The following is a 20,565-nucleotide window of genomic DNA, read 5'->3' as shown; positions in this document are numbered from 1 at the left end:
TTTTTAGCAAATAAGTAGCTGGTAAGAAAAAAAATTGTATAATATTTAAACAGAAAAATAAGAGAATACCAGAAGGTATGTTTGATATTGTTATAAATAACCAAAAGATATTGCGAGTTTCTTGTACAAAATTTCTCGGTGTTAATTTAGATGAACATCTTAATTGGGCGCCATATACCAGATGATGCTATACAGAAAATTTCTCGTGCAACAGGTGTAATCTATAGGATAAGACATTTTATTATCATTGAAAGTTTTATTGCATATCTATACTGCCACTATTATAAGTGCCGCATTTATCATACTGTACAATGATCTGGGGCCAATGTGCAAAATCTGTTTTGAATCGTGTATACGCACTCCAGGAAAGTTCATTACGTGCAATAACAAACTCTCAATAAACTCTCAAGAATAGTGATATACTGCTTTTCATTTACAGTATACTGCCTCTTGCAAAATTCAATCCAGGATGTTTATGTCTGGCTTTGAATAGACTGAAGAATATGTTGAACGCTGTGTTTTGTTTTGGTGGGTTTTTTTTTTCGTCATTTCTAACAAAGTTAAAGCTATGGTCTCACAAGATAACTTGGAGTTTCTAACCATTTCATGCTTTTTGACGAACTATTATTGGTAGAAATAACAGAAAGACTCACATTGAAAGGTTTTGTGAAATGTTTCACTCTTTTTCAGCCGCAATGAACGGCAAAAAAAAAATGGGTTCTCTATTTGAAATTGATTTCGTACCATACGTATACTCCTAAACTCAACACACACACACACACAAATATATATATGATATATATATATATATATATATATATATATATATATATATATATTCATGTATGCGTAAAATGCATTGATTCGTATATAAATGCATAAATATGCATGTTATATATGTACATATATATATATATATATATATACATATATATCCGTGCGTTTTTGTATCTGTTTATTTACCATAAAACCACCGTAAACCAAATGACCCTATACATGCGTACCTTGACGTCATTATGTGATTTGTATCAATAATCTGTCTCTTGCATTGTTCAAATTCTACTAGTTCATGCTTTGCTGAAGTCTATCGGTTTGGACCGTTTAATGATGAATAGCTTTGTAAAAGTAACTGGACATGTCATGCTCGATAAAACCTTTCTCGCATGTTTAAAGTAAATTGACTGTGATTAAATCCTGTTTCAATTAATGTATATGTATATATGTATATATACACATATATACATATAAGAAGAAGGAATCTCAAATACGCCATTTATAGATCCAACATGAAGGTTTTTATTCACGAAATTTTCAAGGCCCGAGGCGGGTTGAAAATTTTGTGAATAAAAACCTTCATGTTTGATCTACAGATGGCGTATTTGAGACTCCTTCTTCTTATAATGATAACATTCGAAGTCCAATACGTGAAAAATTCTTGTATATATATATATATATATATATACCCACACACACATACATACACATATATAAATATATATATATACTTATAGATATACATGTGTGATAAAAACCTAAAATGGCAATAAATCTGAAAACGCTTTATCCTGGCGAGGAAAGCGCATGATATATATATATATATATATATATATATATATATATATATATATAAAGACTCGACACTAATTTTTTTTTGTGGCACAAAAATCACCAAATTTTTTTCCTGACGGCCTAAAAAATAAAGAAAGACATAAAAAATGAAAATGATAAATTCGAAATAGTACAATAAACCATGATAATTATGTGAAAACAGGCAGGTATGAGAAAGTAGGCAAACAGTAGGTAAACAAGGTCGACGAGTCCGACACCAGGCAAAGAAAAAGGCCAACGAGACCGACACTGCATACATCATAAGCCCCGTGATGTAATGAATGTCGGATACGTGGGCCTTGTTTGCCTAGTGTCAGATTCATGGGCCACTTTTTGCCTCATGTCAGACTCGTGGGCCTTGTTTGCATAGTGTCGAGCACGTGGGCTGTATAACTCGTGAGTTTTGGACTCGTGACGTGCACCCCTGTCTATTGCTATCTTGATTCTTTCCTGTCCTTGATAACTTCCTTTGAAGTATGTCTGTATTGCACACATAATGTCAAAATCAAACAATAAGACATGAAATGTTATTGAATGTCTTGCGGCTGTTTATCCTTTATTGGCTCTTCAAATAAGCAAAGACAACGAGAATTACTGGGAGTCGAAGCATAATTGACGCTGCAATTATAGTAGACAACAAGTCAAACGTAACAGCATACTGAGTATGAAAGCAAGAACTAGATGTAGTGTATAAAGTTTTCAAAGTATCATATCTCGATGGCATTCAACGCCATAATCAATATGGCAGCTGCTATCTAGTCTTTCAGTAAAGCATTGTAACGTCATAACGTAAGTACCCATTGCCATGAGTGGACGTTTATAGAGAGATTGGATGTATACCGCAACATGTGTGACTTCTTGTTTTCTGCAGTCAACGTTATTTGTAGTTTATTGAAAGTCAATTACTCTGATACGTGTGGCAGGTAATGTGCTCTGTAGGCAAACACAGTGAAAGGAGAAAGAACAGCAAACGAGACTCAAAATTGTAAACTGTTAAAAATCGACATCTCCTCCTAAGTGGTTTTGTGAAATATCCGGTATGGGGGAGGGGCGGGTATAAGGCAGAACAAGCCAGGTAAACAGCAGCTGTGAGAAGACGTGATGACGGGATTGGTATCCTGTAGTTAGACAATGGGATAAAAAGAGAAATAGATTTACATTTACACAATATCATTATTTTCTTTGTTCTTATGATTTTTTTCATAAAAAAAAAAACATGTCTCTTATAGTCCTGAAATAGGTGCAAGGCAACAACGACAAAAAGAGAATTGGTCAGAAAATTTGCACAATATAAAATGCGGGAAGTAGTCATTCCCTTTGCTTTTGATAAGTCGAGGGAAGTTCGTGAACTTCTTGTCCTGATATTCTTCTCAATGTGGAATACAAAATAAACCTATGGCGTACGCATTTATCAAAATTCAAGAAAATAGTCATATACCAACTGTACTATGAGTATGACCAGAAGGCTAGCGGGAGTAGCTCCATACAATTGATGCTTTCGAGCTGGCTTTATATTTACATTTCGCTAAGTGCTCGAGTCTCGTGCCTAATGCAAATGCAAAAAACACTTTATCACCTTTAATCCAAAATATTGTTTGAAGATGAAGTATAACTATGCTCTTACATACTTCAACTACGATTACTGCAGAGATTAATGAGCAATTGGTTGTCAATTATTGGTAGAAATTTACTGAGGAACGCGAATTAATGTTACCGATGTCACCATACGAAGAATAATGCAGCAAAATCGTCCTACATTGTCATACAAAATGAGAACATATCCGGTAGAGGAAATATTCATGACACCTACAAAAAAGAACTCAATAACAATAAGGTACACTTGTACTGTTTACATTATTTTCCTTTTGCCCTATTGCCCTTTCAACTCAATTCATTTCAATTCAATTCAAATATGCTTTAATTTCCATCCAACAAAAAGGTAATACAAATAGAAACTATACATTAATAAATCATACGTTCTATGTTTACAATTTGTAAGCAATGCAGATCGTAACCACAGCATTAGAATGACAATCATCTCATGCAATCAATAATTACTTCCATTTGAAATGGCCGAGATGCTATTAATAAAACGTTAGTTTTCAATCAAACAGAATTATTAAGATGTCAACTGAAAGTGGTTAGCACGTCGCAACAAAAGCTTCTTTTTTTTCTCTCATTCAATCTATCGTTACAGTGTGAACTCACCAACGTCTAATGGTTTGTTCGGATGATACGGCAAATGAACGGCTTCTTCTTCCCGCAGTCGTCGGCGATCCACTTGCCGTCAGGTCTCATGGCGGCACAGTCCTTCGAACCGCTGTTACCCCCATTTCCATTGGCCCAGTTGTAGTATCGGTAGGATCTTGCTAAACTGCTCACCGATTGCCAGGTTCCCTCTTTGCTGCTGTCTTTGTAGCCGATCCAGAAGGAGTCAACGGCGCTCTTGATGCAGGCGTTCTTGTATGCTTGCAACCCGGCGTTGTTCTCGTCCGCGACGCGTGTAGGAAGGAGATGCCCGTCTCCCCTGTTGCATATTCCCCTCAGATTTTTGCAGTAATCGGCTGCCTGAGAAAAGGTCATCTCGCGAGCAACATACCTGTAGCACATGTTGCCCCAGCGGCCGAAGCCGGAGGGGCATCTTCCGCTGTTCCCCCCGCACTCCACTCGCTTCGGCAAACACGTTGCAAGTGCGCCGTTGGCCAAACACGCCACCGCAACGAGGGCAAGGAGAACCTTCATAATGCTGAAGTGAAGTTGTTTTCTGTGCAAAAGTGAATAATAATGAAAATAAACATGAAGATGCGGAGATGACAATTAAAAAAGAAACATGAGACAAAAAAAAAGATGCTTATGTGTCTTAATCAGTTTATTCTCCTTTCTAAATCTGCAGTGCAGCTCAACAGTTATAGGCTACGGTATAATAAAACAGACGGAACAAAAAAGCAACAACTGAGACCCTGAAAGTGAAATATGGACTGATAGCTGAAGCAAAGTCAAAGGGGATAACTAAAAAACAAGCATATCTACCTCCCCTCTCGCTTGTTGACTCAAGGACCTCGCCTTGTGATTTTTAGATTCTGAAAGAACAAATAGCGTTTTTATCCTACATCTTCTGTTCATACTTGTCTTTTGAAGGTAACCAGTCAAAGCGAAACAATCGTCATTGAATGGATATAAAAACCTCCTTCCTGTATTGCAAATGGGGGGGGGGGGGATCTGTTTTATCTATTCAATACAGAAGATGCAGGAGTCTCGGAGTGTAAATGATGTATAGTTTAAGCTTTAAACAATGATATTTTTAGCTCGATAATGATACAGCCTACTACTTCATAAGATTAAACAATTAAACACTGTTTTGGAGGATCGGAAATGTATACAATGTATATACTTTACTTTACTTCCTCCTACAAATTAACCACACAAAGTCAAAGAAAGAAAAAGATCATAGCAACCAACGCTTTGATATAATTATATAGGTGCAAAGGGCATTGCTAATGCGCATGACAAATGGTGGTTACAACCAACTGAATTTTGAAATGCTATTTTGCCAAGAAAAGGGTTGTTTGTTGTTGCTGTTGTTCTTACGTACTAATTTACTAATGAAGTATATTGCCTAGTCTCATTTTGCAAACGTGGATCTTCATAAGACAAGAAAAGACACATTACTGAAGGCCTTGTTCCTTAGGCGCTTTTCGAGTCAGTTCCAACATGTGTGTCTAACTATTCAATCGACCCAAGATGCTTTCTAAATCAAAGCAATGTAAGCCAAGTCCCCGCAAGTGCAAAAAATTCTTCCAGATCAGAAAACAAAGCAGGCAAGTATTATAATCACATTGTTTACTAATTGATTTACAGAAAACAAAACATTTCTGTGGTTTGGTGCTATATTTATCTTAATTTGTTCTAAAACTATTCATTGTCATTATATAGGATGTCAGTAGACAGTATTTAGCAGACTAACCACGCCCGTGAACAGAATAGTTTTTTCTACCAACCTGATGTAATCGTTTACAGCTATTTCAAAATCACTGATGTCCCTTGCCGCAGAAATATCGGATATCATAATTACCCATAAGGTAAACAATGCCTATATGAGTGGGGTTTTTTTAAAGTCATGGTCGTTAATTTTCTAACCTGAAATAGTTAATAAAATCACAAAGGTATTGCTTTAATAGTTTTTAGCATATCTAAAGTATGTCTTCATGACCACGTTTGATTTTAGGATAAAAAATGTTTAAGTAGGGACATTTGAATTGAATCACTACAGTTTCAATAGGTCCTATATTGGTAAGCAGACATACATTAATTTGGCAACAGGAGTAAACCGGCCAATGATGTGTGGAGTTTTACGTACCGATCAAGCGAATGCAGCAAACTCGGGCTCGTCTCCCTCTCTCCGTCTCTAGTACTGACTCGAGTGAGTATGGGATTCCTGAGAAACAGCCCGTCTGTTTATATCCAAAATTACTCCATTGGCCTGACCTTCGGCGATGGCATTCTGTTCTTTCCAATTTCACACTTCTGTTCAGCGACTGACGTCACTTAACCATAGACATGACCCGAAACCAATCAAATTAATCCGATTCGACAAACTTATAGGTCAATATTGTAATAAGACACATGACAGAGCCATGCAGACACAAAAACAATAGTAAAATCAGCCAATCAGCGTCACTAATCCATCTACCAGGACTTAGAGAGACACACACGGACAAGCACATGCATATTCATGGCACAATTTTGTTAAAAGTAGTTTCCCGTATAACACCTGGCATCACACACCAGACATGCACAGGCTTTTTGTTTCGTTTCACGATATTCTTTATTTTACTTTCATTGGATATCACACACATTTAACCCCCCCCCCCCCCCGCCCGCCATGCATCCAGTCCCACCAAACTGTGAAGGCCACATGGGATCAATATGGTGGCCGTGAAGTACCCTCGACAACAGGTCAATGTGCGCCGTGATTTTTGCGACCAGGTAACAAAATTCGCGATTTGGGACGCCAAGTTCGTGACTCGGGACGCGAATTTCATGACCCGGGATACGAACTTGGCGACCGGCGACGCAAAATTCGCGTCCTGTGGTCGCAAACTTCGCAACTTTGGGTCGCGAAGTTCGCAATTTGGGGTCGCGAATTTCGTGACCACAGGACGCAAATTTTGCGTCCCCGGTGGCCAAATTCGTGTCCCCGGTGGCCAAGTTTGTGTCCCAGGTCACGAAATTCACGTCCCAGGTCACGAAATTCACGTCCCGGGTCACGAACTTGGCGTCCCAAATCGCAAACTTCGCGACCTGGTCGCAAAATTCACGACGCACATGACCTGTTGTCGAGCGTGTCTACTTCAGGACCACCATAGATCAAAGATCAAGACGCACGTGGCATACAATACAACATGAACAGAGTTTTGCGTTTGTGGTTTGGCGCATTCGGGAAGGCCGATGCTGAGCAGAACTGCAAAGGAGTCAGAGCATAACATTTTAGTAATGCGGAAACTGGACATTCTGCCCCTGATCACCGATGTAAACGTGTGTGTGTGTGTGTGTGTGTGTGTCTGCTTGTCTTTCTTTCTTTTTTTCCTAAGGCCATTCGCCTAGTTTTGCAAGTTAAGCAGTTATTGTTTATGAGGAGACTGCAAACCACCAGACCGTGTTTTTTTTCTTTGCAATCCAACAATGTTGAATTGGTTTTTGCCACAAAAGTCATAACATTTGTTATATTTAGTTCAAAGTATTTTCCTTGGTGACACTGTTGTACTAATTCTGTAACAGTTATGTCTATTCATCAGATGTTTTATCGCAGTATTGCATTTTTGTTGGTAGTTAAATAAACTAATTATACAAAATGAAACGCTTTGGAGACTGTCAAGTCGAATAATCTCAACACGGGTCACGTTTATTACAAAATAACATAAAACTGATACGAAAATAACCCATGAGCAGATGCATAGATAATACGCAATATTACAACATAATTACAACAACAACAACAACAACTTTAACATTCATTATCAGCCAAAACACCTGTCGCCAACCACTGTTTTTAATGTTATTCTCTTTGTGTACTAAAGAAGCCACCAGGTCGGAGTCTCGACTCGTCATGTTCTTGCTTCGTCCCGTGGAATTCGGAATGCCTAACAGAGACATTTCGGATTTCGATCAACGGTTTTCATGTATACCGTAGATTTGAGCCCACATGTCTATTGGGTCTCGGTTTATGTTGCAGCATAAATGAAACGGTATAATAAGATTGTCAAATTATGGTAGTTGAAGATTCTGGGATACCAGCTTGGCTACATCCAATCATCCGCACGAATTCTAATCGTCACTCCAATTTGTTATAGCTATAATTAGTTAGGCAAGTTCATGTTAAAACGGTTCTCAGTAAAGGTGACTCCTTCCTTTTTACCTCGACGATCGGATATTCGATTTCATTAGCAGCAAAATGGAGTACTTGTATTTTATCACAAAAACTTGAGTGTCCAATCACACATTATTTCACTATATCTCGTTACATGATCAAAAGGGAAGAGCTTAAACCTGTAGTGTGGTTTAGGGGTGGCCACTTCGTCTCATTAATCTGGCTAATAATGCACCGTTTATCGCAACATTTAGACGTAAATCTGTTGCTCGATGCAATATTCTTGAAAGTATCCACTAACTGGAATGTGAAATTTGCCTGAATAGGAAGTCGCTTTCAGTGATACTACCATTGTGTGATTGTTAAAACCTTCATTCAATACTGTTAAACATCGTTTGAAGCCGCCCGCAATGAACTTGTGGCAGGTTATGATATACAAACGGATGCACCATGCCTCTTCCCCCACTTTACGATCTATTTTTTTTCTGTCTTCCCTTATCAAGTGGAAATTACCGATAATCGTATTCTGTCTTCTTTGATCTTTTCTTTTTAAAAAGGAAAAGACTGGTAATAAGAATAGCGAAGGAGGAAATCAACGGTATCCTTATATGTACCTGTTGTAGATCTTTATCTGTATACGTCATGACGCTTGTCTTCAATTAAAAGTTGTCATTTATACTTTGCGGGGCTCAGAACTTTTGTTCTTCTTGCAGGGTTATTTAACAGAGATTTACGCTGGGGCATCCTTTCAGAAGTCTTGCCTTCTGGAAAAGGGAAAGCTGGGAAGAAGAAATCACAAAATTAGTTGAATGAATGACAAACACAACATTGACATTTACACATTCTCGCCTAATTGTCTCAGTGAAACGTTTGATTCTCGAAACTTCTCTTCTCCTAATGCGAGAAAACACTTCATGAAAAGCATCCTTGAGAGATATACTATTACACGAACTTTCTTTTTCCAGGAGCTCTCCTGTATTTACTGCAGCTTTGAGGAACACAGCTGAAATGGATGTGCAAGCTCCATGCATGTAAAGATTCTTCGTGAAGGGTTCGTAAAATTGTAGAGGTCAAAGTTCAATGGCATTGAAACTTCGTGCCTGGCAGCAACCGTTTACCACATACTGCACTGGACATGAAAGTAGGCCACGAATTGACTTGTTGCAAATGGTAGATTACAAAAACTATTTTCTTATCACCGTCTTCACTGAGGCCGTGCGCAATAATTAACTTTACTACAACCGTCATTAAAAACTGTCAACGTATTTCATCGAAGAGCAGTTTTAATACGCTTCTCATGTAATGATAGATTTCCATCCATGTGGTAGGAAAGAAATTGCTTCTCGTTTTTGTTTTATAATTCCTTTTCGTTATTATTGATCAAGCTTGGGGTATTTCTTTTTTCTTCGAGCTAATATTTCATTGTCATAATGAATATGGTAAATTCACACTACTGCGCGGACTCCCGTTATAACGAAGTCCTGGGGACAGGCAGTTTTCTTTCGTTGCATAGAAATTTCGTTATAACCAAAGAAATAAACAATAAAAGACATAGAGCCGATAATATTGCGGCCTGAATTTTCATTTCGTTTTAACCGGAATTTCGTTATAACCGTGTTCGATATAACGGGAATGCGCTGTATATTACATTTCACTGGCAGTGAAATGAAGTGCAGCAGGTCGTAAAATATGTACATTGTCGGGGGAAAAAAATCCGAACAGAGTAGTGTCAATCTTTCCACTTTTCCCAGCATACATGTATTACTAAGGAAAGATGTTTCATTACATGACTACCCTCAACTACAACAATGGCATGTATAACCAAACATGCAGTAGATTATTGCACACAAAAGTAATATATGTTAATTTTCCTATCAAAAAGAAGTTGCCTTTTTCACGGTATAAAGATATATCATACCCTACTCATGAAAGCATTGAGTCTTTAGGTGTCCCGACCACAGATAATCGTCAGCATACAAGTGATATGTTCAGTCACAACGGATTTATTTTCTTTCTTGAGAGTTTTTGTTGATTTTGTAAGTATTAAGTATTCTGCCCATCTCGTAACTAAATCGTGTCACCACAAATGGGAGTACAGTTTGGGATCCAGATGGCGATAGAGAAGGGGTAGCAGACGACGACGTGCGATCAGAACTCCAGCACGATCGATCGATCCCGAGCGAAGTCTTGACGTAATCGGTGTAGCTCGCTCAGATCCTGGGAGTGATCGAAGCACGCCGTGAGACTGTGTGCAAAAGGTATAAGAATAAAACAAGAAAAATAAAATAGAATAAAATAAAATAAAACAAAACATCTCAATCCTGAGCATCTCATCCTCATGGCAAATTTAGCCTACAAAAACTTTTGGTTAGCGACCCTTGATGGTGCGCCAGAAATTCAATTTCAATTCAATTCAATTCATTTATTTTCATACTTCTTATTTATGAACATTAAAACAGAAATCAGACAAGTTCTTTTACCTTGTGAACAATGTGCAGAAAACAAACAATATACATGGTCATAACACAGTAATTACATGTAATGATATCTGGTCAAAATCGAAATCGAAATGGGTTGATCATAGAGAAGTATGACGGGACCTACATTAAAGCTAGCTTGTTTGGTTGTAAGCCCCGAGTAATCAGTGTTTGTGAAAAAGAAACGGAAAACGGATAGAAGATCAAGAAAAAGAAACGGAGAACGGATGGAAGATAAGACCAGATTATGTAATGGTGCCAAATCAGTGTAACTATACTTATTCGGGGTCTCTTTCCTCAACATAAAACTGTCAAATTCAAAGATTTGTCCAGCACCAAATATATTCACCCCCACTCCGATTTACCCCTTAGTGACTTAATCATTAGAACATCTAATGCTCCCTCAGCACGTAACACACTTTGTTGTACTAGCTAATATCCGGGAAAAGATATTTAACACTTATATAGATTTGGTCCTTGGATGAACAAACAATTGAATGTATTTATGCTTCTACCCTGCTCTGGATGAAAAGGTAAGGAGGGGGAGGGGTGGAGCTAATCTACCAGATTTCCTCGCTGAGGAAAAAGATGCAATTTCAGATTTATTGGATTAGCATTTCACTGTGAAAACGATAAGAACTAAGGTCATTTCTTTTCGACCCCCCCCCCAAACGCACTCACTGATTCATACATCTTCCGTTCTTTGAATGAAACATTATGACCTACAATAATTACCTTATAACTTTTACAGTCGTCTCCCGACATACGTTAATGATGTCAAGTCCTTGAGCCGGTGTCATCTTGATACCAGTAACTACAACTCGGTTGAGTATCTTGCACTCCTTGAGCGACTCACACAGCGCCCTCACAGTTGACTCACGAGCCGAGTATGCACAGCCTAAACCGACTGACACGTGTATCGTATTAAGCGACCGGAGCTGTGCAAGAAGGGGCATGATGGCATCCATCTGTCTATCAATCTCCTCATGTTCACCCATCGAGGATGTGTTGACCTCGACATGATTCACATTTGGGCACTTACCCAGGAGAGTCTCGAGTTCAAAGCCTTTCCATGAATCCAGCCGCAGCACAAGCTTCCTCAAGACCAACATGTCACCAAGCTGAGAAAAGAAATCGGGATGAAGCGTTGAATTCACCACGCTAAAGTATTTCAGCTTGGTCGCTTTCGTGAGGATTTGGGCGAAGCGGCGAGATGCCAAGAGATTGAGATTACTGCAGCTCAGACAAATTTTGCAAAGTTCGGGTGGTGGAGTTGGGACGTCACCCGAGTCAGAATGCTGACAGTCAATGTCTGAACTAGAATCCTTGAGAGTGAGATGGACTTTCCGAAGAACAGGAAACTGTCCCAAACAGAAAACCGCCTTCAGCACAAGATCTGCGCATGTTGTTCCGATTGGCAATTCAAGCACTTCAAGGGTCTTAAAACAGCCGTCGGGCAAGTGTGCTATATTCTGAATGAATGTTGGTCCAATGGTGGATCTAGTCATCATCAATTCGGAGAGAGCTGGAAGTTCTCCAAGCGCACACAACAAAGAAGGTGTGTCCGTGTTCTCCAAATCACACCAGGAAAGACTCATTAAGGTCACTTCAGGGCAGTGTTTCGCGTCCAAAAGTTCGATTAAATTGAGCATGGGAACAAAGCCGACGGCTGCAAGGAGAAGCTTGCTAACTGCGTTTGTAATTCCGTCCTTCCTTGAGGACTTTGCCAGGAAGTATCCGAGGGCGGCTATCGAATGGACGGAAGGATTGGTGAGCGCAATGATGCACTTGTCAGGGAAAATACGCATCATTTCCTCATCAACACATTGACTTTCTGGACTCTCGAAGTAACACTTTAGAATTACGTCGTGTGACGCAAAGAGAGACGACAAGTGTTGGATGATTTCCTTGGCCACATTCGCATCTTCTCCACATGTCAACATGAGAAGCGGTTCGAACCGCTCCACAAGGAATTTATCATTGAGATGTTTTAGAACGTCGTTGAACTTTACGCGGTTTTTCTTCCACAAACAAGCCAAATACACAGCAGCACACTTCTGCATCGTTTCCATGTGAGCGAACTGCACACGGGTCTCATGTTTGACAATCGTGTGCTTCTTTTTGTTTCCACTGTTGACTACTTGTACTTTTGATAAAAGTCCAACAGCAAGACCAACATCGACAAACTCGCGACAAAAGGTCAGATCCTTTTGCTGAAAACCCAGGTCTTCATCAAATGCTAGAAGCTTCTCAAGGGCAACCTTTCCGAGACGTTGCGTGGTAGATTTGGGGGGAAGTATAGAAACGGCATTGTTTCCGCTCTTTTTTCGGGACCGTCTGAGGGGGATTCTGCGAATGGAGCTACAGAAAGATGACAGCCTGGACTTTCGCCCAACGTCAGACTCCAATCGCGACCTATTGAAGCCCCCGTCAGGTTCATCCTCCGTATTCTTTGATTCATGATGAGCCCACAGGCATTTGATGATGTGATCGGCAAGTTCGCTATTCGTACCGAGTCTATTTCCTTGCCTGTTAACCTGGCAAATGTCTGTTTCCCATAGATAGCAAACGATGGTGCAAAACAAAGGAATGGTGCACAGACTGTCCAGGATCACAGGACTTGCCTCTAAATGTCTCATGAGTCCCTGAGCCATGGCAACGTCATCTCCAAAGTAAGAAACAATGAAGTCGAAGACATCTGCCGCTCTGAAGCCCTCAATCTCCAGTAGAGTATACTCTCTCATTGTTGACTCTTTCATTTGAGCGACCCTTGTCGGTCTTGCAGTAACCATCACTTTGCACTCAGTCAAACGCCGATTCTCCAGTATTTTCACAATATTGTCAGTTTTGTCTGCTTTAGAGGATCCTTGTGACAACTCCTCTAGCCCGTCCAAAATCAGTATTGAGTCGTGGGGTTTTAAGCGGATAAGACTCTCGATTCTTTCGGGAGTGAAAGTTGTGTCTTCTGGAAGGAGATTCTGTCGAATTGCGTCACCGAGTTGTGATTCTTCGCTCAGTGTTTGAAAGGACAATATGAATAGGAGCGGGAGGTCGTGGAGCGGTGACGATGGATTCCGCGAAACCCAGTCCTGTGCGATCTTTGCAACAACTGTGGACTTCCCCGTGCCTGGTTCCCCTCGAAGGAGAATCCGATTGATCGGAAGGTTCTTTTCGGCACTAATGGTGAAAATGTCGTGTCGATGGCGCTCAAGCGGAATCTTCCTGTGATCTCGGAAGGAGGTGTCCTCTAGCGTAATGGCAACGTCCGTGAAATAACGGTCGATAGCCACCCTTGACCGAGAGTCCCAAGGCAAGAGGCAAGTAGTTCCCAATCGAGATTTGTAGTTAATTTCGAGTTCTCGTCGGAGTTGCTGTATTTCCACTTCTTGAACTTTTGTATCATGTGGTGCATGATCCATGATGTCAATGTTCAAGTGATGGGCAGACCCTGCAAGAGTAACAGAACAAAGCTAGTCTTGCATTCTCAGCAAACGATAACCAAAGAACAATTATAAGCTGTCGTGTACGAATTTTCAAAGTAATAGCTTACAAACATGTGAGCAAACATGACCTAAGAGTGAAAACTGGTCATTTTTTACACATGTTGATGATTATGGGACGAATTTGGCACACGTCATTTGGATATTCCTCACATGACTTGTGCTCAATAACACGTATTTTAAGTCACTCCTCCACATCAGTATTTTGTGCCAATGAATCAATAAATGCAGTCCATTCCGAGTGCAAAAATATCAATTTCTCTTGAGCACACAATTTTTAGTTTCTAATTCGCCTGCTTCAAGGGGGAAAAACTTGTCTATCTAATACATTAGTGAATCCGGAGTTATGATCCTTACCAACACCAAGCTGACGTGCCACTGATCCTAGTTTGGCCTTGACAAGCGCATCCCGGAGGTGCACCCGCGCCAAGTTGGGGTTGGTCTCATTCTGACGCCACTTGATCAGCATCTGGTAAACGCACTCAGTCATGTTTGACCGGTGGTTACGTTCAAGGTGGGCCAATTCCGGTTCCCTGAAGCCAAGGCCAAGGCCCACGAGCCGCCAGAACTCGGGGCCAATTTCCTGAGCCATGTTCATCAGCTGCAAGTCAGTCAACACGTCCTCCACCTCCAAGGCGGTTCCCTTGAGCTCTTCGCCGAGGAGCGCCATATTCTGAAGATGACCAAAAGACAGGAGACGAAGAACAGTGATGTAGCAACTACACAATATATAAAAAAAAATGAACTTAGTTATATTGAAGATTGCTTGACTTCGGTGAATGTAACGGTGTATGGATAGTATACATTCTTAGAAGTTTAGATAAGATTTAAGATGATTAACAGAGAAAAAAGACACTAGGATTCAACTACATTTAACTACGAGTGCAGATTATAGTGTCTTTATTGCCATCGTTTCGATATGATAACTTTTCGCAGATGGATGGCCTCTCAACTGACTGAGTGAATTGCCGTAGCACAATGTTTTAATGAATATTCACCTATTACTGTAACTGTATGATGGTCATGACCCAAATTTGATTCGACTAAAGGTACTTATACACTGTATGTATAACATCAATATATCATGGCACCAATTTCACCATGATATACAAATATAGTCATAATATATATTTATATATATATATAATATATATATATATATTCATATATACGTGTGTGATATGTATTATAGAATGATATAGGCAGTGAATACGCGAAAGAATGGAGATATCTCTAGGATTATGACATTGTGCAAGCTAATTTACCCTTCAGATGTATTGCTTCATATCCACTCATTTAACAATGTATATCCATATACTGTAAATAAACAGTAAACGCGCCTCGAATGAAGCACACGCCATGCTTTCGCTGACCTCTCATTGTGTTTTGTTTATGCAGTTAATTAAGCGCTACCATTGGGACAAAGTGAATACATCGCTGCACTGCTGTATAAACAGGAACAGCGGCAATTAAAGGCACACACGCACACAAAAAACATACACGGCAACCATGGCAACCGTTCTTGTTAAGTCACATGAATATCCGGGATGGTAATTTTATCTCGTCCCTTTCCCGGTGCCATTTCTTGAAGGCAGCAAACTTTGACCCCTATCGGCATGATCGGTGCAGTATTAATATCACTTGTCGGATTTGTTTGTTTGTCGGTTGGGTTTTCCTCTCTCCCCCTCTCTCTCTTCCAGTATGAATTCAAAATCGCCATTTTTGTTGTTCCCTACTCAAATCGACAATGAAAGTTCGCTCACAATACCAGCGTGCGACCTACGACCATATTCATGACTTCATTTTTTTTTGCTTATCAATACAGTCCAAAGTTCACAGTTCATCAAACAGTAGTGGGACACTGAATAATTACACTGTATTATGTTCGTCTGTTACGGTGCTACTTTGTTGCACGTTTTTGTTAAAAAGCAAGTGTGCTGTCACTGTTGGACGATGAACTGGAAATGCCATGTCATCCTCCCTTCAAATATACACTAGAGTATCCACCAAAAAACAAACAAACAAACACACAAACTGTAATATACATGTGACAATAAAATGTAGTAGTTCATTGTTACGATTTAAGTCATCGTTATCAATGAAAGCAAAGAAATGATCTTATTTCTTTACGACAATGAGCGCTTTGATCCCTGGTCCATTCTATTCACCGTGATTTTGTTATCTTTGTATGGTCATATGGATATCAAAATCTCTGCGATATGATTAAATGCCATGAAATGTTTACTACGTTAACACCTAATAAAATAAGCGCCCAAAGTTATTCACACAATATTGAGCTGGCTTTTGGAATATCATTCTACCGAAAATTACTTTTGTTTGTATAATTATAGTAAAATTTACTGTTTTCCCCGTAAATGTTTGCACTGGATGCATGACCATATTATGATAAGGTCGTGGCATATAACTGCTGATGAATGGAAATAATATATCTCAATATTTGTCATTCCTCATCTTCATGCTCCTAGATTTAATTGAACACAAAATATATGAACACGCGCATTTTGAAAATCTCTGGTGGAATCTTCTGGCGGCTGGAAACAGTCTTGAATTATTCCCATGTTATGTGCATGCATTCTCGAGCGAGATTTCACATGTATGCACTCAGGCAGTGAGCATCCTGTGTAATATACCATGAATACCATTTATTATGTCAACCGAACTCTTTCGTGCATGTTCCTGTTTACACATGCACGCTTTCCTACTTGTCCATATGAACCGCTCCAAACAATGGAGTTTAGTATGAGTCTCTAAGTAGTTTGGTGAAATAAAGTTTTGAGGATCTTCGGTGTTATTTGCGGAGGCGATACTTCGCCACACGCCAAAGCCATCCCGCAGTACAATGTATAAACATTTTTATTGTTACCATAGTTACTAATTTGGGAAACCACCATCCTTGTTTTGATTTGAAAATGAAACCGGAGTTTTTACCAAAATCTCTCCTCCTATTTTATTTACACTGTTGCAATAAAATTCAACTTAATTTACCCATCAACTGATCTTGACTTTTCTCGGTAGACCAATCTTATGGTAATCATGGGCTATGTCATTCATGGAGCTTTACATGTTACAAATTACTACAGCATCTGCACATCGCATGTTTAATTCCACTTGGGCAACCACCACTGGAAGTTATTCATATTCCCTGACCCGTGAAGCATCCACTCTGTTAACTCTGATAGCTGTCCCTCATAATAACTACATCTGTATTGATTCCATTTACCTCCGAGATACACAGAAAATCCCGATGTGACACTATAAAATCATAACATCCATTTTTTTTTGGACAGATGAACTATATGATGAACTATGATGAACTATAATTATCTAGCACTGAACTAAAATTCGTTCTCTCTGCTTGGTCCGGTCGAGGCTTTCCAACATGGACCGTTTTTCTCCGCTCAGTTTTTAAAGGGATGGTATGGAATTGGTTGAGGTGAAGATTCAGCTTTTGACGTTTTTGCGAGGTATTCAAAAACCACCCTGAAATGTTAAAGAGCATAGAATTCTAAGGGAAATTGAAAGTTTATGTGTTGAAAAATGGTATTGCAATGACTGAGATATTACAAAAAAAAAATACAAGGTAAAATAAAGAGGTCCTAACAAAAGTCGTAATCTGTTTTATTTTATTAGGATCACTTTTTGGACATCTGGGCAGTTTCAAGACCAAGTTTCATCAAATAAACCTTGAATTTCTTTGAGAATTACATGTTCTTCCATTTTTCACAAAAGTTTTCTTATTATCTCACAAACACGCACAAACACACACACACCAAAGTTGGAGACCTGCAGCCCCAGCTACACGAAAACTGTACCAACCATTAAAACTACAACTCGTCGTTCACTGCATGTCATCTTCTGCCTTATATATGACGGACTTGGCCTTTCTCCGTAAATATTGATAATTTTTATCTTACTCACTGAATTTCACATCAGCCCATTTTCGTTTTTTAAGAGCTGTATTTGTACTAATTCCTGAACACGTGCGAGATGATCCTGCTCCTATTGGTCCTACATTTTTCGTTCTTGTTATCGACATTGTTTCTTTTCAATATTTTCAATGTTAATTTAAAAAAACACAAACAAATATCTCTTCTTTTATGACGTTTTATCGGCATCGTATGTATAATAAATTATAGTACACTTGGTGTGAAATGAAAGTGAAACGAATCAGAAGGAATGGGTAACCTTTAAAACAGAAAACGGATATGCGTAATACACTGTAATAGAATCTGATGATAGGAACCTGTATCTTTTGGTATAGCACATTCCGGGTTGTGTTACACGATTAGCCCATTAGTCTCCATGTAGATACAGTTTAGTAAACGAGCACGGATGTCTAGCAGGGAGATCTAGTAGCTAGGCCTTTACAACCCGCGGTTCCCGACCGGAAGAGTGTCTATTTCCTCTTATAAGCCTCTACGTTAGGTACACGTCATAATGACGGCGATTATGTGTAACCTCACTATACCGAGACACCATGGACCTCTTTCACCATATTATATCATTCGCAAACCATATTAGCTCATCGCATACGGTTTTCACTTTATAAAACCCCACTTGAAATTCCTATAATAAAACTGGCCGTAAGAAATTACCCCAAAATACATTTTGTATATACCTTTTGGATAATCATCAGCTGGTAGCTTTTGGTAAATTTTCATGATTTTTCACCGAAACGCATTTGTTCTTATCAAAGAAATGCAAGAAAGGACTTTCATCGTATATATGAACTTTTGCTGCTACAAACGACGTCAAAAAATGCGTTTTGCACAAAGTATCAGAGAAAATAATATGGAACTTCACGGACATTGTATACGCGACTAAGTTATGGAAACATAAATGAAAAAAAAGATAAATGTCCATAAATTTAATTCTGAATTGGTTTTCTGAGATGTTAATCTACAAATTTGGGTGACAAATTTTGAAAACCTTTCGGAAAATTTTGAAAAATATTGCAGTTTTGCATATCTTGTTAAAATTATGATATTCTTAATATGAAATTTTACATGTGGCATGAAATATGATATTTGGAATTCATCAAAAGAAAATTTATTGTGTATAACAATGATATGAACTCTAAGAATATGATATTTTGATTAATTTTTAGAAGGTTGAGTGGGTCAAAAACTATAGAAATGCTGAAAATACCCTTAGCAGGTTAGCAGTACAAAATAAACTAATTTATGTAGTACCTATATGTAAAATAGCGCAGAAAATTAGCGGATTCCACTGATCGAGATTGAAGTCATAGCTCAAGAGCTCCTCGGTTGACTCTACATGTGCCAACATCGCTTAGTGCACTCAACGACAATCTGTAATTGGCCGTATACTTATGTCATGTACTTATTCAAAAGTAGTGGAAGGATAAATCAAGACAATTTTATCCTATATGCATATTCATGCAGAGTTCCACACTGGGAAGGGGGAGGGGGGTTAAGAAGCACATGAAGCCACCCTCCCCGCTTTCGGTTCTGAAAGCCGAAACATAGCGAAACACAAGAAACCCCTGGGTGTCGGTCGAGATCGTTTCGATCAAAAGAGGAAGGGGGAGGGGTTACCCCTTACCCCAAAACACGAGCACAAAAGCGCAGTCCGGACACCCCCCCCCCCCCCCCACACACACACACACACACGCCTTAAACGTTCACCGCCACTGTATACAGGAGATTTATATAAACTTGTGCGACTTGGGGTCAGCTTGCATGAAATTACGTTTATACCGCACTGATATATGGCGATTTGTTGATATCATTTCAAGCTCTAGAATTTGATCAAGCCCACTATATAAGGCATTTATGCGAAGTAAAAGGTGAAATAATACCCTATAGGTGTCCGAATAAAATTGCATGATGTACGGGCAGCGAAGAGGCACGGTCTCAAACAGTCGGGCGCGCGTAATAATCCGTATTGCGTGCGGAGAAGCTTTTGGTTATAACGTTTATACTGTTGATAGATAATAATGGTACGATATAATAAGTCAAAAACTCACAGATCGACCAATCCATACAGACAAATCGAATATTGATACAATATCGATCGCACTGATTTACTCACCCTCTTCACTCAATCCTGCAACTCAGAGATAAATACGGTATTCCGTCATTACTCTCAATGAATTTATTCCTGTCAAAAAGTCACTCGCTACAAGGAGTGTAGGACTACATGCAGCAAGCGCGCAATAAGGGGTGCTGTCGTCCCCTAATAGCATTCAATACGTGCACTTCCTGGTTATTCCAGGGAGGTCACCTCCCCGGTTATTCCTATGGTGCTCGTGTTAAAGTGCACTCATCGTCTAGACCCGCAACAATCAGTGCGTCACACCTCACCAGTCATGTCAACCGCAAAAACTCGCAGAGATATAATGATTTCACCGCGGTGACTTCAAAAGTAAAAAAGAAAGGCCAACATTACAAAGAGCAAAACAAAGAACGAATCGAAAAAAAAAATACTGAAAATCAGAGATTGAGTCTTTCACTTTGAGTACAAACATTTAGAGAAAGTTAACTCATAAAGAAGTTACAGGGATATTTTGTGTACAGTCCGACAGTGCCATTACACAAGTTCTCACTTGAAACTGAACTTCTTTTCATGA

At 39.2% G+C, this 20,565-nt stretch overlaps 2 protein-coding genes across 2 annotated transcripts; both read right to left on the bottom strand.

Annotated features, from left to right (window-relative positions):
* Positions 1 to 3,822: 3,822 nt before the first annotated feature.
* On the bottom strand, positions 3,823 to 4,350 carry LOC139731032 (snaclec 5-like). Its single transcript, XM_071641917.1, has one exon. The coding sequence runs from the start codon at positions 4,348 to 4,350 to the stop codon at positions 3,823 to 3,825; it is 528 nt and encodes a 175-aa protein (XP_071498018.1).
* Positions 4,351 to 7,928: 3,578 nt separating this feature from the next.
* Positions 7,929 to 20,151, bottom strand: LOC139730406 (uncharacterized). The gene is made up of 4 exons (XM_071641270.1): positions 20,028 to 20,151; positions 14,310 to 14,625; positions 11,188 to 13,900; positions 7,929 to 10,220 (listed from the first exon to the last, which is right to left on the bottom strand). The coding sequence occupies exons 2-4, from the start codon at positions 14,620 to 14,622 to the stop codon at positions 10,124 to 10,126; spliced, it is 3,123 nt and encodes a 1,040-aa protein (XP_071497371.1). The 5' UTR covers positions 14,623 to 14,625; positions 20,028 to 20,151; the 3' UTR covers positions 7,929 to 10,123.
* Between the last annotated feature and the right edge of the window lie 414 nt (positions 20,152 to 20,565).

The sequence above is a fragment of the Diadema antillarum genome, unplaced genomic scaffold (genome assembly GCF_040938485.1).
Source record: "Diadema antillarum isolate AM-2024a unplaced genomic scaffold, OU_Dant_1.0 scf00000022, whole genome shotgun sequence".
Taxonomy (NCBI): domain Eukaryota; kingdom Metazoa; phylum Echinodermata; class Echinoidea; order Diadematoida; family Diadematidae; genus Diadema; species Diadema antillarum.
Note: the sequence above shows the minus strand (reverse complement) of the source record. Positions and strands in the feature narration are given on the sequence as shown.

Bases quoted from the DNA above. Each gene is read 5' to 3' on its own strand.
- LOC139731032 (XM_071641917.1), bottom strand. From the start codon at position 4,350: ATGAAGGTTCTCCTTGCCCTCGTTGCGGTGGCGTGTTTGGCCAACGGC.
- LOC139730406 (XM_071641270.1), bottom strand. From the start codon at position 14,622: ATGGCGCTCCTCGGCGAAGAGCTCAAGGGAACCGCCTTGGAGGTGGAG. The intron at 13,901-14,309 runs GTAAGGATCATA...TTACTCTTGCAG, and splicing joins GGCACGTCAGCTTGGTGTTG to GGTCTGCCCATCACTTGAAC. The intron at 10,221-11,187 runs GTAATTATTGTA...TTTTGCACACAG, and splicing joins ACGACTGTAAAAGTTATAAG to TCTCACGGCGTGCTTCGATC.